General features: G+C 37.4%; 2 protein-coding genes across 4 annotated transcripts in view; one reads left to right on the forward strand and one right to left on the reverse strand.

Annotated features, from left to right (window-relative positions):
- Positions 1 to 1,782: 1,782 nt before the first annotated feature.
- Positions 1,783 to 5,780, reverse strand: LOC306851939 (voltage-gated potassium channel regulatory subunit KCNG3-like; the record flags this gene model as incomplete). Of its 2 annotated transcripts, none has more annotated exons than XM_079388464.1 (2): positions 1,783 to 2,428; positions 5,158 to 5,780. In XM_079388464.1, 2 exons carry the CDS (start codon positions 5,778 to 5,780, stop codon positions 1,783 to 1,785), a joined length of 1,269 nt encoding a protein of 422 aa, XP_079244590.1. The 2 variants fall into 2 exon arrangements, with proteins under 2 accessions (XP_079244590.1, XP_079244589.1); XM_079388463.1 differs by having other exon boundaries at positions 5,125 to 5,780.
- A 2,097-nt stretch (positions 5,781 to 7,877) lies between these two features.
- LOC306851934 (metastasis-associated protein MTA3-like) overlaps positions 7,878 to 17,066 on the forward strand; it is a gene marked incomplete at its 3' end in the record, with an annotated part of 30,014 nt that continues 20,825 nt past the window's right edge. For both annotated transcript variants that reach the window (XM_079388456.1, XM_079388457.1), the window contains exons 1-6: positions 7,878 to 8,129; positions 9,774 to 9,841; positions 12,969 to 13,062; positions 14,638 to 14,764; positions 16,614 to 16,677; positions 16,783 to 16,900. In XM_079388456.1, the coding sequence (XP_079244582.1) occupies positions 8,102 to 8,129; positions 9,774 to 9,841; positions 12,969 to 13,062; positions 14,638 to 14,764; positions 16,614 to 16,677; positions 16,783 to 16,900 (499 nt within the window). In that variant the 5' untranslated portion in view covers positions 7,878 to 8,101. The remainder of the gene's footprint in view (positions 8,130 to 9,773; positions 9,842 to 12,968; positions 13,063 to 14,637; positions 14,765 to 16,613; positions 16,678 to 16,782; positions 16,901 to 17,066) is intronic.

Consider the following 17,066-nt stretch of genomic DNA (forward strand, 5'->3'; position numbering starts at 1 on the left):
GATTTTAATTTTGTTTACATGTCTGTCTTGTCTTAATATGTCAAAGCATGAGCAAATTCATTAGTCAACACCACCGCTGAGCATTTTGTCCTTAAAACTGAGGTGTACCAAAGATCAAAATGCTAAGTCTCAAAAATGGGGTTTGAAACAGCCCCTTTCCTACTGTCACAAACATGTAACCAATCCTGTAAACTTGTTTTTCATATCATTAGCTATCTGAGATAGTGAACAGAAACATGGCTGTGCAACATTGATAATGTATTCAGACCAAACTCTAATTATATCAATTACAGTGATACATAAAATATAAATTATAAAATATAATTTGCTCTTCCTCCACTTTAGAATCAGTTTCTGATTCAAATATATATTGTTAAATTAATCCAGTATTGCCACTTGTCATTGTGTAGCGTTTACAGTTAACCGTTTGGAAGTGAAGCAGGTAGTCTGAGCTCATGTGATTAAATGGGGGCTTGGGCTTATTTACATATCGTATTTATGATCATTGACCATAAAACCAGTCATAAGTCGCACGGGTATATTATAGCAATAGCCAAAAATACATGGTATGGGTCAAAATCATCGATTTTTCTTTTATGCCAAAAATCATTAGAATATTAAGTAAAGATTATATTCCATGAAGATATTTTGTAAATTTCCTACCATAAATATACCAAAACTTAATTTTTGATTAGTAATATGCATGGCTGAGAACTTCATTTGGACAACTTTAAAGGTGATTTTCTCAATATTTTTGCACCCTCAGATTCCCGATTTTCAAATAGTTGTATCTCGGCCAAATATTGTCAGATCCTACCATACATCAATGGAAAGCTTATTTATTCAGCTTTCAGATGATGTATAAATCTCAATTTCAAAAAATTGACCCTTATGACTGGTTTTGTGGTACAGGGTCAAATATAGTAAATGAGGTAAGCATTTTGAGTTATATTCAAGCCATTTTAAGATAAAATATATTTTGATGGGGAATAATTATCATTTTGCTATTAAAAATGAGTGTTAAGAGATAAAATTAGTGACTGCAGAGGGACTTATCTTTATTGTTATCATTACAGTTACCGTCCTCAGTGTGAGCAGGCCTTTTCACAGTATTTGCACTTCCGTATCACGCTCAAATGCATGATATTTGGCCACTCTAAAACCTTTCACTTTAGTTTCCCTTGCTTTACCACGTTATTGGGAGCTGAATTAATGATTTAACAAATCGGAGGGACCTCTCCATGGAAACATGAGAATTCGTGTAAGCTCCTTCTAGGCTGGAGCACTGTCAGGACACAAGGTCCCGCCAGATGCCCGTTCCAGGCAGCCTGGCCATCTGTAGTCGTCAAATGCCACAGTTGTCCATTTCATACAAGGGAAATGCTGTTAGATCGGTTTTCTTCGTTCACACAGGAAGGGGTTTACAACACAAACATTGGCTAATGTATTTCCTTTGGATTGTAATGCTTTATTGTGCAGTTTCCAGCTTTGAGCTGGGGATTTGTCTCTTTTGTCTTATTCTGTAAGTCAGAAATGGCTCCAGATGCCTGTATTGTCCAAAATCAATGAATACCAGAATGTGTCCTTGAGTACAGAGGTACTTGTGTTATTATTTGGATATAAAAGTTTCGCAAAGAGAGTCTAAATGCAGATTTTTTCCACATCAAAAGTAGCGTGTTCTTTCGCTATATTTCAGATCTTGGTTCACTATAAAGGCACAGAAGAGCAGGTGCTGTTACTACGCTGAAGACCAGCAGGTTCTCAGGACGATCTATGCTACAATTAGTTGAGAAACTCAGAAGAGAGACTTCGCACGCAGCGTGCTGAGCGGAATTTGAGTTCGTGGTAGCACTGCACAAAGCTGTGGTAGATAAAGGTAATGGGCAGAGCCAGCAGCACAATGCCACTCACAACACACACGCCACCCAGCACGCGTCCCGGAATGGTGATGGGGTACATGTCTCCATAGCCGACGGTCGTCATGGAGATAATAACCCACCAGCAGGCTGCCGGGATGCTAGCGTAGTCCTCATTGCTAGTCTCCAGGTCAAGGCCGTGCTCCAACAGCTGTGCCAGGGCGCTGAATATTGCCATCGCGACGCAGACGAACACCAGCAGCATGACCATTTCACGGTAGCACCTGCGCAGCGTCAGCCCGAGCGTCTGCAGCCCGAGGAAGTGACGAGCCAGCTTGATTAGCCAAAAGATGCGCATCATTCGTAGTACACGCAGGGTGACTCCTGCTCGCTGTAGTTGAGAGTTTTCTCCTGTTAGTGCTGTCACAGCGACAGACACGTAGTAAGGAGCGATTGCCAGGAGGTCAATAATGTTAAGGGGGCAGCACACAAACTCACATTTGTCCCTTGAGACAATGAAGCGTACTATGCATTCGGCAGTGAACCAGCCGATGCATACTGCCTCGATGATCCTGTGAGAGATGGGGAGAACAGAGAAGAAGAGATATGGAAAGAAAATTAAAAAGAGAGTTATAGGGTATAAGAGAGAGATATTTCACAATTTCTGGGTGCAGTACAAGTTAAGCTCAACTGACAGTATTTGTGGCATTATGTTGATTACTACAAAAAAATAATTTTCACTTGTTCCTCCTTTTCTAAACTTCTTAATGAATGATTTCTGAAGGGTCATGTGACACTGAAGACTGAAGTAATGGCTTCTTAAAAATTCAGATTTGCCATCACAGGAATACATTTTAAACAGTTTTCTTATTAACCTTCTAAAAGTGTGAAGTTATATCCAATTTTACAACTTAGAACTTAATGACAACAATGGACAAATCAAAATCATTTTTTGTGATAATCAACATTATGCCACAAGTGCTTTCAGTTTAGCTTAACTTCTATTGAACCCAGAATATTCCAGTACCAAACATGTCCATGAATATTACCAGTGAATATGAATATAAAAATAATAATAATAACCACGAAAAAATGGTAGCCTTCTGTTTTACGGAAAAAATATATTTGCGTTTTGGTATTGTAAGTAAACAAGTCATGCAGAGTATTTAGATCAGATTCCATGCAGCCATGCAGTTAATGTGCTTTATATGGAAAATGTCCTCTCATTCAGATTGTGTAAACAGCTCCAGTGTGTTGTTGACAGTGAAGTGTCAGTGTCCATGGAAGCTGGAAGGCAGGAAGGTACGCTTGCTCAGTAGTCCCTGAACTTCTGGTGCAAAAGAAATCCCATTAAATTTAATTTCTTATTCATTTAATTGAGTGCATATTCAATACAATATCTGAACTAAGAAATCATTGTTTTGAAAGGCTGAATCTACAAAAGAATTTGCCCCTAAATTTGCTCTTTCGTTCTCAATGGTTTTACTGTACTGTTCAAATCAAATTTATAAAGAGCTGTGACAGACTTAGAATTACAGCGAGGACAGCTGTTTCGGCAGGAAGGCATGCAAATAGGATCAAGAATTACTGTTAACAGAAGATGTGATAATATATGTACATGTGCCCATGAATACTGGCTTAACAACGAATGCATATATGCTATAATCATCCTCAGAAGGCATGATGAACATAAAAACTATATATTTAAACATTTGGACCTTTACAGGCAACGCATGAATGGACATTTAAAGATGAATATAAAACAAGGGAATGAGATCCATTTCGAGAATATAAGACTGCATGCATGAAAAACCTCACTGGGTTTATTTCCATCTCTTACCAGCTCGTCATACACATATGAGAACACATACCTGAAAACTGAGACAAACAGTGGCCACTGTGGGAAATGGAATCAAGACTGCACTGGATACATAAAGAAAAACCTACTCACAAATACTTCCAGACAGAGAGAGACGGGGACAAGGGAATACCCAAAATGACAATGTGACTCATAACAGGGATTATGAAAACATGACTGGAATTTTTCATCTCTGATGGAGAGTACCAGGAAGATGTGACGATTGCTTTGGATGTCGATAAAATGCCAGCATTGAATATGGAAATCTCATTATTTCTTAACTGGTCTAAATGCAGGAGAGACTGGTGAGAGTTCTGGGACGAAAAGAGAGTTGTAACAGCATCACTAACAAATTGGTGAAATCATCAACCTCCTGAGGTAACAGAAGAAGTTTTGAGTGTATTTGTAAAAATTGAAGGGCAGAAAACTATTTTGAGGCATTGGAATTATTTTCATTATAATTTGATTTGAGATTATGTTAATGAATGTGAAATGCCACACAGTGTGTATGCTCAGTAGGTTTTGTTGTTTAATTTGATATACATCCACACAAGCTTTTCATTAAAAAATAGAAATATCTTGTCTGAAGAGATGAAGGGACATAGAATGGTTTGCTACAGTTTAAAATAAGCATAAATGACTCACACACATTCAGCCTATTTTTATAGATGTTTCACATTATTATTTTATACAAGTTCATATGTGCATGGCCAAATGTAAAATCTCCATGTTTTCAAATAGTGATAAAAACACATTTCTGTAGTGAGACGGGTCTCCCTACTCGTGACGTTAGATCATTTTAGCGACGTCTACTGGCCAGACAAAGTACGTTAGCTACAAAACCAAAACCACCATCGTTATACTTCGCAGGCTTCTTGCATTATCAGTCGGTTTTCCCCAATGCTAATATTGTTTTACTATAATACATTTTAAAAAGCAAATAATCAACACGAAAACTCGTAATCAAAGACGGCTGTATTATTAATATCATTGCAAATATAAATTATTCTATTCTATTCTATTATTACTGTTCACAATATCCTTGCATTTTAACATCTTGTTTTGGGAGTCCAATTCATTTATAAGCATATCTCTAATTTTCTCTAAACCGAGAAAATGTATCAGTGCAGTGTAACACACTTATTAAGACCTCGGTTGAACTTCAATTTCAGTTTTGCTGCAAGTTTTCTTTGAGAAAAGATAGTTTGAATGGAACTCGCAAAGCAACCGATACAAAGCATGGAAAGAATTATACAGAAAGACAAGTTCGGGGGGACAAACCTGTACCATTAAAACATGCAGGCTTTTTCATTCTGAGATCCTCTAAGGGGAGAAGAGGGTTGGAGGGTTTAGGCATGCTCATAAAGCTGAGCTGTCCTGCGAGAGATGCAGCTAATTTTGCATTTATACCACAGACCACAAAAGTTGAATTCGTGCATGTACCTGTGTTCTTCCACTGTATTGTTTTTTGCTGTATCCCAGTCCGGTAGAGTGCTCGCGCAGAGGATGACCATAGACATAATGACAAAAACCACAGACACTGATGCCAGGATCTGCGCAGCGACTGAGGAAGCTGGTTCCTCAAAAGTCCTCCGCATCCTCTCCAGCCACCGCGCGTTCCCTCTCTCGGAGGCAAACCTGGTGACCTGATCCTCCTCACCTCTGGACTCCACCTCAGCCTTGATGTCCTCCTCTGAAAAGTACGTGTAAGTGTCGGACATCCTATCCTCCAATCGTCGCTGGCAGCAAAACTCCAAATGTGAGCTCTCCAAACCCCAGTAGATCATCTCGTTGTAAAAGGAAAGCTCGCACATCTGCGGGACAAACCTGAGCTTTCCAGATCGCACATAAAGCATAATAAAGACAAAAGCCTCGGAGTGCCTGTCGAAGAAAAACTCGTTCCTCTCTCGGTCATAATCATCACATACCTCCAAGACCTCTTTTTCAGAGGAACAGCTGTGGAGTCTGCTCACTCTTCGGAGGGGAAAATCCTTTATAACTTCTCTTGTGAAAGCATACTTGGTGCCACCAACGTTTAGGATGCATATATTCTTCCCAAACTTCATTTTGGATCAGATTTGTATCCCCGATTCGAGTGAAAAAGAGAGAAACGACGCACAATATGGCTTAATGATAGACATAGTTAAAATCCGGCGTGTTTCTGTAAGCACGGGGAAAAAAACAAACAGCTCCAAACTCGCGAGTCCAACTCGGTATGTCAGATTTGAAAAGGATTTTGTTTCCCAGATTGAGCGCGTGTCAGTTAGGAGAACCGTGGAAAAGTGACTTCTTGCTTTGTGCATCATCTAAACTCCAGCCTTCAGTGGGCTGTTTCATGCAGTGATGTCACAGATCGACAGGCCTATTGCGCTCGATAGTGTGCTCCAGAAGACGGGCGTTCCCAAACGCAAAACGGGGTTTGCACGACGCATGCCTGGGATTAACAAGTGAATTTGCTGGACTTCACGTCTCTCTTGTTGGCAGTGGAGTAGACCAGGATGACATCACGTTGAAATGTTCATAAATTAAATGTTCAATATTAAAATCAATATTGGACGCTTTTTCCTATTGGTTGTCTACCCGCACCCTAAACTAAAATTAGACATCGATCCTGACTAGCAGTGTTGTTCTAGCGATCTTGGATGTAGCGTTTTTGTAAAACATGTAGCATTCAAGTAGCTAAACTATTTTATTGCCTTTTATGATTTTCAGCAATAAAGTCGTGAATCTTGTGTTTTCAGTCGACTGGCATGAATTACTAACTATTTTGATCCGAATCAATCCAACAGGTTACCAGGTCTGAATCGGTTCGCGATTCAGTCTGAATGATTCGAGCAGCTCACACTGATTCGAATCATTACTGATCTTTTTGTTGTTGTTGTTTTGTATTTTATCTTAATATATACACACATTATATTACCAAAAGTATTGGGTCAGCCCCTTCTAATGAACATGTTTGACTACTTTAGTAATTTCTATGAGTACAAATCTTAATGTTTAAGCATATAAAGATATTCTAGGGAATTGTGTCCTTCTAATGTTATAGCAACAGTTTGGACAGGACCCTTTTCTATTCTAACATGACAGTGCCTCTGTGTATAAGGCACGGTTCAAAAAGAAATGATTGATTGAGTCAGTGTGGAAGAACTTGACTGGTCTGCAGAAAGCCAAGTCCTGATCCCAGCTGAACACCTCTGGTGTGACTTTAAATGCAGACCTTGAGCCAGTTCCTCCACACTGACTCAATCAATGTCTTTTTGAACCGTGCCTTATACACAGAGGCACTGTCATGTTAGAATATAAAAGGGTTCTGTCCAAACTGTTGCTATAAAATTAGAAGCACACAAGTCCATAGAATATCATTATATGCTTAAACATTTGTACTCATAGAAATTACTAAAGTAGTCAAACATGTTCATTAGAAGGAGCTGACCCAATACTTTTGGCAATATAGTGTGTGTGTGTGTGTGTGTGTGTGTATATATATAATTTTGTATCATGCATATCTACGAATCTCCTAGAGTTAAACACCATTAAAGGCGTTATTTTATTTATTTATTGGCATGGTAAAAATATTTACATCAGCAAATAGCCTATTATTAGGCTAAACTGTTTATTATTTTAAATATTAGGCTATGCTTGTAGTGTTTTAAGTCAACAATGCACAACAATGATTTTTAAGAAATTTACATAAACCAAGTTTAATATACATTTCTAATTTTACAATGAACGAATTAGAATGCAGAAAGAGTGAATTTATCGGTCTTTTGATCCGAATCATTCCAACAGGTTACCCAGGTTTGAATCGGTTCATGAATCAATTCAGTCTAAATGATTCGAACAACTCACTCACGCACTGATTCGTTAGCCTACTGAAATGATCTTACATTTGTCTTTTATCTTATCTTAAATATTTTTTAAATGTTGAATCAAGAATAGGCTATAGGCTACCCAGAGTAAGACGCCTTTAAATATTTTTTGTCATAGAAAAAATATTTACATCGGCAAATATTACAAACTAAGTTTATTTTAAATATTACTTAAAAAATACATTAACCAAGTTTAATTTCAGCCATGAGTGTCAAGTCTGTAGACTTGATTCACCCTCCTCCTTCCCTCCCTCTTTTCTCTCCTCCTCTCATCATCAGGAAGCCGCTGCGCTCGAGCCTTTTCTAGCGCGTGAGTTACTGTATTGTACTGTGAACCTCGGGAGGGGGGCTGCACAAAATCTCCTATTCTTAGAGGTCCATCCCCCATATTTAAAACATCTTAAGCCAGATTGCTTTTTAACACGTCACAGGACCTAGATGTCGTTTTGATTCACATATTTATTTTGTTTTTATTTTAGTTTATGGTTTGGTTTTTTTAACACTCCGGGAGGGCAGAAATGGCGGCCAACATGTACCGGGTCGGAGGTATGTCCGTCTATATTCTGAATTAACGCAAGTCAAAACACAGGCACCACCGCAAGACCTGTCTGGGAGGCAGGGGCTTGTTTCAACGGAATTGCCGCAACCGGCCGCTCACTTTTAAACTCTTAACCCGTGCAGTGTCTTTGCAAAAGAAAGCGATAACGTGGATTGAGAATATTTTGGGTTCTGATGTAGGTCAGGCCTCTTAAACTATTATAGCCGTACTAGCATGTTAGCAAACAGGCTATGCTGCTAGCTAGCCACATCATAAACAAATAATCATTACTATGTATAAAACACACGGAAACACGCATATAGTGTATGTTTCTATTGGCTTTGATTTTACGGGAGACTAGCGAGCAGTGCTTGCGACCTAGCCATGCCGATTTTTGACGCCGATGCTTTTCTTTGTGATCATTTGTCTCATTTTTTGGCACGTATCCATTAGTTACGGGTCCTCAATCGGCATGCAAGGTAGCAAAGCGAGCTAGCATTTAACAGCAACCCCTCACTCGGTTTTTCACAGTGAACTTCTGCCCACTTATTTGCTGAACCATTGTGAATGTGCACTATTTTGAAATGCATTTGTTGTCATGCGTCTAATCATAAACACGTTTTAATATAAAACCGTCGTGTCGTTTGTTTGTGCAATTAGCCGGCTACACGCTGCGGAATTTGACATTGTTTCATGGCGTCGTTAATGCAGTGCTATTTAAAATGATTGTATATCTTGATAAGACTTTTTGTGAATTCACTGACGCTTGAATGGAGCGTCTCCGTGACAAATTGTTACATTGCACGGTTTTAATGTGACCCTTTCCTTGTGTGTGTGTGTGTGCTCGGTTATGCCGTGGATACATGTATCGGAATGTGTCTCGAATGGCCATAAACAGAATACGGTTGTTTGCATGAATTAAATGTTTGTTTGCAAGTATGCAATTGCATATTCTTCATCTTTACCTTGCCTTTGAGAGAAAGTGTTTTCTACTTGTATACCAGACATAAACAATTCATTACTGAGACTCAGTTCAAGGCCAAGTCTAAAGTCTTAGACTCATAGTTTCTGTATGTTGTAGAGTATTTTTCCAAACTCAGAGTTATAAAATGCTCTAGGAATTTCTTTCATTATCTAAACATAAGTACTGGCGGTATTACTTAATTCAAAAGCTAGTTTTATCTTTAATACCTTGCACTTTATAAATACTTCATTCATTACCCATTATTTCAGTCTGTGAGGGAGAGACCATTTAACGTTACCTAAAAATACTTTTTGTTGAGGGTTTTCTTATCGCTCTATAATGCCCAGCGGTTATTATGAAAATTTTAATTTTCCCCCAATAGTAAATGATTGAAATATAGCAACCAGATAAATCTGGACCCAGTAGGCTGTATTGTTTTGAACTGTATTTACACCAAATTTCACATCATGAATGGTTCTGTATTTGGTCAAAATTCCACATATAGGAAATATGTTGTGGTGATAGACTGCATATGTAATACAACCTTTTTAATATACCAAGGATGATGAGATGCACTGTTTTTTATGCGATGTGAATTTATTAAGACTTTTAACTGTTAGCAAAGCCCTAAAATGTGTTTTTTATAACGATAACAAAATAATCCAGTGCTTTTTATCTTCTTCTGCAGATTATGTCTTCTTTGAGAATTCTTCAAGCAACCCTTATCTGATCAGGCGAATAGAGGAACTGAATAAGGTACATTTCCCTCAGGGCTGGGAGGGAGAAGTCTGGGTTGGTGGACACTGGGCGTACTGGTAGGGTGTCGACAAAACATTGTCATGACATCGACACAAGAAGCTCAGTCACCACGCCTAAAGCCAAATTACTTGCATTTATGTGCGCTTCTCCCTTCGATCTGTCATATCTCCAACACTTGTTTGCTGAGAAACTGTTTCTGTGTGAGATCACAAATCCGCAGACTGCATCCTGGGGTCCCTTAGAGAAGTAGGCTGTGGTGTGAAGCTGACATCTTTTGTTTTTTTGTAAGATGTCTGTATTATGATAAAACAAGATTCAGCTCTTTAAATATTAAATGCTGAGGGATTTTAAGCACCCCAGGTGTAGCATAACTCATAATGCACAATGCAAAATAATTTTTGTCAGCATGCTTCACTGCACAATATTCTCATCTGTTAGTCATCACTTCTTCTGGCAACATGATGTATCTTTTGACATTTGTCAGAAGAGAGGATTCAGTTGTCCGGCAAATTCAGTTTGCTTGCAGGTGGTTATTCTACTTGGCATCCGAACAATCAACCTGTGGCCATTGAGATTCATTCAGTCTACATTATCCTTCTTCCACAACCACTTCTAGAAATTGATAGTCCTTTACAATAGTAGAAAGTAGCCTTTTGGGGTACTGATTGCATACTTAAAGAAAATAAGTAGAATCAAATGTACAGAAAAGAACTTTAAGTTAACTTTAAGTACATGTAAACCTTTTGGGAAAGATGTGTAAATGCAGTCCAAATACACATGTTTGGTGAATTTTATTATACTTGGTTCAGTGCTGTCAGTTTAACATTTTAATTTAATATAATTATCTAATTATTTTCATATGAGGATTTTCCTACCAAATATTTATTTATGTGATTAATTGAAAGTAGATTTAATTAATTTAACATGCATGTCTTGTTGGGGTGGGCGATATGACCAAAATCTTGTTTCACTATATGAGTTATTTTATTTTATTATTTAATTAGTGATAATGATATATATCATATATTTTTGTTGTCATTTTCCTTTGTTATTATAAATAAGATCTAAGATGGACATGACAAACAATAATACAAATGCAATAAGAAAAAAACTTAAATTTTTAAGGTACATTAGGTCTATTTTAGAGTAGCATTCAAGTAAGAAATCAAATAATGAAATGTAAAAATAAAACATCTCAGTCTTCACTACACAAATGAAATACACATTTGTTCTTATAAAAACTACAAAAGTTATTCAGTCAAGAGCAGTCCTTTTTTTGCGGTTTATTGTGCTTAACTTCAAGCACATCCTGCATTTTATTTTCTCTTTCTTACGTTTCTTTATTGCTGTAATGTCAATAACTTAAAACAGTCCTTTGCTCGATATGTCGATATATTTACATACCACAATATACAGTTGAAGTCAAAAGTTTACAATCTGCAAAATGTTAATTATTTTACCAAAATAAGAGGGATCATACAAAATCCGTATTTTTTTTTAATACTGACCTGAATACAGTGGTGTGAAAAAGTTTTTGCCCCCTTCCTGTTTTTATTTTTTATATATTTTGCATATTTGTCATACTTGAATGATTCAGATCATCAAAAAAATTTAAATATTACACAAAGACAGGTTCTATTTAAGTGACTTTTTTGATTCAACAGGTCTGGCAGTAATCAGGCTTTGGTGTGGCTAGTGAAATTTAACTCCACTTTCTAAAATAATGTGTTTAATCACAGTTCTTTTATGATTTAACAGGAGGGGGCAATTAAATTTTCATGTAGGGCCAGGTGGGCAGCTTTTTTCCCTTAATAAATTAAATCATCATTTAAAAACTGCATTTTGTATTTACTTGCATTATCTTTGTAATATAAAAAATTTGTTTGATCTGAATCTTTTAAGTGTGACAAATATGCAAAAAATTTAAAAAACAGAGGGGCAAAAACCTTTTCACGGCACTGTAAGATATTTCACATAAAAGATGTTTACATAAATTCAACTAATATTTTCTCTTGTGGAATTTATAAAAATGACCCCGTTCAAAAGTTTACATGCACTTGATTCTTAATACGGTGTTGTTACCTGGATGATCCACAGCCGTGTTTTTTGTTTAGTGATAGTTGTTCATGAGTCCCTTGTTTGTCCTGAACAGATAAACTGCCCGCTGTTCTTCAGAAAAATCTTTCAGGCCCCACAAATTCTTTGGTTTTCCAGCATTTTTGTGCATTTGAATTCTTTCCAACAATGACTGTATGCTCACTGATGCTCCCGAAGGAAAAACGATTCAATAAGAGCGGGGGTGAAAACTTTTTAAATTTGAAGATCATGGTAAATTTAACTTATTTTGTCTTTTGGGAAACATGTAGGTAGCTTCTGAAGGGCAGTACTAACTGAAAAAATATGATATTTAGGCAAAATAAGAAAAATGTACACGCCTTCATTTTGTTCAAAAGTTTTCACCCCCCCCCAACAAGCTTTGGATCGTTCAGGTAACAACACAGTATTAAGAATTAAGTGCATGTAAACTTTTGAACGGGGTCATTTTTATAAATTTGACTATTTTCTCTTGTGGACTATATGTAAACATCTTTTATGTGAAATATCTTATTCAGGTCAGTACTAAATAAACAATAACATGCATTTTGTATGATCCCTCATTTTTTGGTAAAATAATTAACATTTTGAAGATCCTGCAAGGTGTATGTAAACTTTTGACTTCAACTGTATACACAGTCTCTATCAATTTCATAATTGTTGTCCATTACTGCCCAGTCCTAATATCATGTGTCCCAATTGTTTGAGAATTTTTCATTGATTAACAGCCATAAATATTTTGTTTATTTGTTGAGTTACTCGGTACCAAATTGAATCTTGTATTTATCAGGTGTATATTGTCACATGCTCCTTTTAACCTTGTCTACTGTTGTCGTTTTTTTTCGATTACTCCTCAGAGGAGTGCAGACACAGCAGGTGTTGATAAATTCAACACTGCACTGCTGATTTAACATAATAGACTGCAACCTCAGGTTCAAGCTTTTTCAGTATTGATTAACAGAGGTGTTAGGTTCACTGTCCCCAGATACTTTATGAAGTTCCCTCAAGGTGACCCTGTTCCTCCTTTCAGACTGCAAGCGGCAATGTGGAGGCAAAGGTGGTCTGTTTCTACAGGAGAAGGGACATCTCACAGAGCCTCATCCAGCTAGCTGACAAACACGCAAGTGAGTGAGCTTGAGTGTTTTCCAGGCCAATGTGAATGTATTGTCAAGGAAACCAAGGGCGGCTTGTGACGTGGCATGCATGAGTGGTCATTAGCATGATAATGATAAGGCATTTGAAATTGCTCATGTATATGCGTATGCGTCTGTCTTCTGGTGCCTGTGTAAGTTAGCAGGGGAGCTGTAATCACTGGAGTACCAGAACCAGATGCCCATAATTGGGCAGCAGGGCTTCCTGATTTCCTATTGTTTCAGGGGCCCTCAACAAATTTGTCTTGATGAACTAGTCACAACATGACCAGTTTTTCTTGATTCGATGTGTTTCACCTTTGACTAAATGAAAGACCGTAGGAGAAGGATAAGTGAGATAAATTTGTGGGTTTGATGTCTAAGACCACCTCTAGGTTTGATTAGTAGCACAGAATGTGGTAGTCATCACATGCTTGCATATTACTGAATTGTACCATTTCCAGTAAAGTAAACAAAGTCGACCTGAACAATTTTTGTTTGCAGTTTCATTTAGGAACTGTTTGTTAGATATATTTTTAAGCTAAAGCAATCCAGCCAACACCAGTTTCCTCTCACTGTTTTCAGACAACTGCCAACATCAATTGTGTTCGAATCAAAATCAATTACTGTTATAAAAATGATCTAGCTCTAAGATCTGTTTTGGTGGAGCCACATTCAAAGCTATTATAAAACAGCCGATACATGCACTCCTGTGTCATATTTCTTGGCAAAAATAAACAGCCATATAATTAAGCTGTGTTAATTAATTGACATAAAATGTATTATTTATTAAGCAATGTACACTACCATTCAAAAGTTTGGGGTCAATAAATTTTCATTTTTATTTTTAAAGAAGTCTCTTGATGTCTCTAAAGTCTGCATTTACAGTATTTGATCAAAAATACAGTGAAAACAGTAATATTGTGAAATATTAATACAATTTCAATAGTTTTACATTTAATGTGTTTTAAAATTGAATTTATTCCTGTGATGCAAAGCTGAATTTTCAGCAGCCATTACTTCAGTCTTCAATGTCACATTGTCCTTCAGAAATAATGATGATTTGCTGCTCAAGAGCCATTTCTTAATATTGTCAATGTTGAAAACAGTTGTACTACCTAATATTGTTTAAAGTTATTTATTAGTTGCTACTGATTTTATTACTTAAGTAGGTTATGTAATTTTATTATCAGATTAATCATTTTTGATTTTATTATTTATCTCAAGTTTTATTTATATAACAGCTTTCCAAAAACTCAAATTTACTTCAAATGTGCATCCAGTCATCTAACTAAATACAGATTCTGAAAAAAATAAAGTCTACAATTTGCAGTAAATTACACTTTAATCATTTATGTTGGTCACAACACAGTAAACACCAAATGACAATAAGAAGGCTGTCCTCTTTAACATCTGTTTTGTGCATGCAAAAAGTATTTGCATTCAGCTGATTTGGTTGGTATGCTCTTTTAATGTGGCCACTAATGCAAACTGTCTGTAAAGTTTTTCTCATTTATATACTGTATGTGTGGCCATGCCTTTGACAAATTATTAATTCCCTGCACACAGAGGACCTGGAAGAAGAGAAGGAAAGCCCCCCAGAGCCCGAACTCGGTGAAAAACAGAAACATCAACTCCGCCACAGAGAGCTTTTCCTTTCCCGCCAGTACGAATCCCTCCCCGCCACACACATCAGGTAAACCCGCCCACACATCCATGTGTTTCTAAGTATCTGATAGACCAAAACGTGCCATTTAATCCTTAGTTCACATTTTCAGAAGGCAGGTAAGGTAAGATAACAGCCCCCATATAGCACAGCACAACCCCAGTCTTTGAGTCACAGTCCTGCATCCATTCTTTAGCTGGCCAGTGGCACCCCAGGGCTTTTGTAGAACCCGCTGTGATTCTGGTGATAAATGCATTAGCAGCCTGGAGCCGGGTGGCAGAGGTTCTAATCAAAGGGAAGCCTCCTATGAGAAACATTAGTGGTGGTGCCGAGGTTTGGAGAGGCCTGCTGTGCTCACTGAAATTGATATTGGCCTCCAAATAAAGGAAATGTCACTCCTTTTCTTCTTTCTTTGTTTCGTTTTTTCTTTTGGCTTCTGTGATCCATAAATATTGAGCAGTCATTGTAGGAGGCAAGCTGGCCTTTACAGGGGCTAATGTATTTTGTGTGGAACTGGACGCATGTCAAGATGGAGTTTTTTAGCTCGGTCACACAAAGAAAAATTAATGTCAACTTAAATTCTTCATACATAAGACTCAGTCTTAATTGTGATTTATGCACCGGCTGAATTTGTGTTACTGTGATATTATATTCACCAATGGTAATTTTTTAATGTTAAAATATTGTGTCCTAGGCATGACTATCTGTTGTTTTCCAACCAATCACAAATGGGGTTTTAAATAGCTCAGTTGTTTTCAAAATACAGTAACCTTTTCAGTGATAAGCTACTTTGTCCAAGAAGAAGCTGTTTATTGGTGCCTTCTAAATGAATAATAATAATAAAAATTTTAATATAATATTCTTAATCTTTATTTTTAATGCAGTACACCTTTATTAAGCCCCCCTGAAAATGTCTTCTTAGAGTGCTGGGAAGTCTGATTTGTTGACAATGAGTCGTATTTTAATCATGATCACATTTTTTGCTTCTCTCAATTACATAAATTACATACTAAACATAATCATTTGCAAAATTTGCCCGTTGACTATTTATACTGAAAATTTTTAATTTACATTTGGCGTTTGCGTTATCTTGCATTGGTAACAAACCTCCACATGCTTTCATGGTTGTGATTGACAGATTTGTCAAAACCACCCTAACCAAAACCACCCTTTTTCATAAATTCAATGCATTTTCCGCCTAGTGGTGCCTTCTAAAGCTTCCCAACCCAGCAACCATGTGCACACTCTATCTACATTATGGAAAAAGTGCTGATAAGCTGAAAACATCAGAAAACATGCAAGTTGTAGTGATTTCTACTGAGATATTTTGCTCAAATAAAAGTGTAATAAAGCTAGTCTGTTTAATTTCACACAGTTGTTTGTGCTGTTTGCTGGCACTGCCCCTTTAAATTAGTATCTTAGCAAGCTCCAGTTTCAAAGTCGCTTCCCTAACAGTGCAGGTTGGATGTAGACGTGGCAGTGTTCATGGTTAAACGCTCATTCGGAGGAGCACAGAGTGATTAGCATCAGTTTTCCACTCTTCAATAGCTCTATAGTGTTTTTGTTCCGAGCTTTCTCATTGTCTGTGTCTGTCTCTTATCTGTTTCCTGTCTGTGCCCTTTCTCCTTTAATTTCCTGAATTTTATTATAGTCCTCTCACCCATCTGCTCTTTTCTCACCTTTTCATCTTTGCTCATGTCACCATCACACACTCTCACGTTCTTCTGTAATCTTGCACCTAGTGTCTCCCCCTTCCTCCCCCGTTTTACTTTGCTGTGGATTAGAGGATCTGTGGAGACAGCTGGATGCAGAACATAACACATGGGGCTGCGTGTTTAATCATTTATTATCTTTTTTTCTTTTGGGGTTGTGCAAACAGGGGGAAGTGCAGTGTGGCCCTCCTGAATGAGACAGAAGCAGTGCTCTCCTACCTGGAGAAAGAGGTACACAAGTTTTAACTTTAAATGCTGTTTTGGATCTTAAGTTGAACAGTTGTCTAATTTAAGTAAATTTTTGTCTGCTGCATTCACTCTCTCTTTCTCTCTCAGGACACATTTTTTTATTCATTGGTGTACGACCCCACACAGAAGACTCTATTGGCCGACAAGGGGGAGATTCGTGTTGGTCCACGCTTTCAGGCTGATGTCCCTGAAATGCTACAGGAAGGTTAGTGTGTTTTATTTATAATGGGTGTCAGTTTAGTTTAAATATTATGAATATTTAGCTCTACTGTTGTCGCTGTGACAAAGCTCAAACTAGAGAGTTTGGTGTGAGCACAAGTCAATAAGTCCGAGTTAGGTTTGCTTGGCTGGTGGAGCAAATAAGAAAAGAC

This window comes from Barbus barbus (assembly GCF_936440315.1).
Source record: "Barbus barbus genome assembly, chromosome: 32".
Taxonomy (NCBI): Eukaryota; Metazoa; Chordata; class Actinopteri; order Cypriniformes; family Cyprinidae; genus Barbus; species Barbus barbus.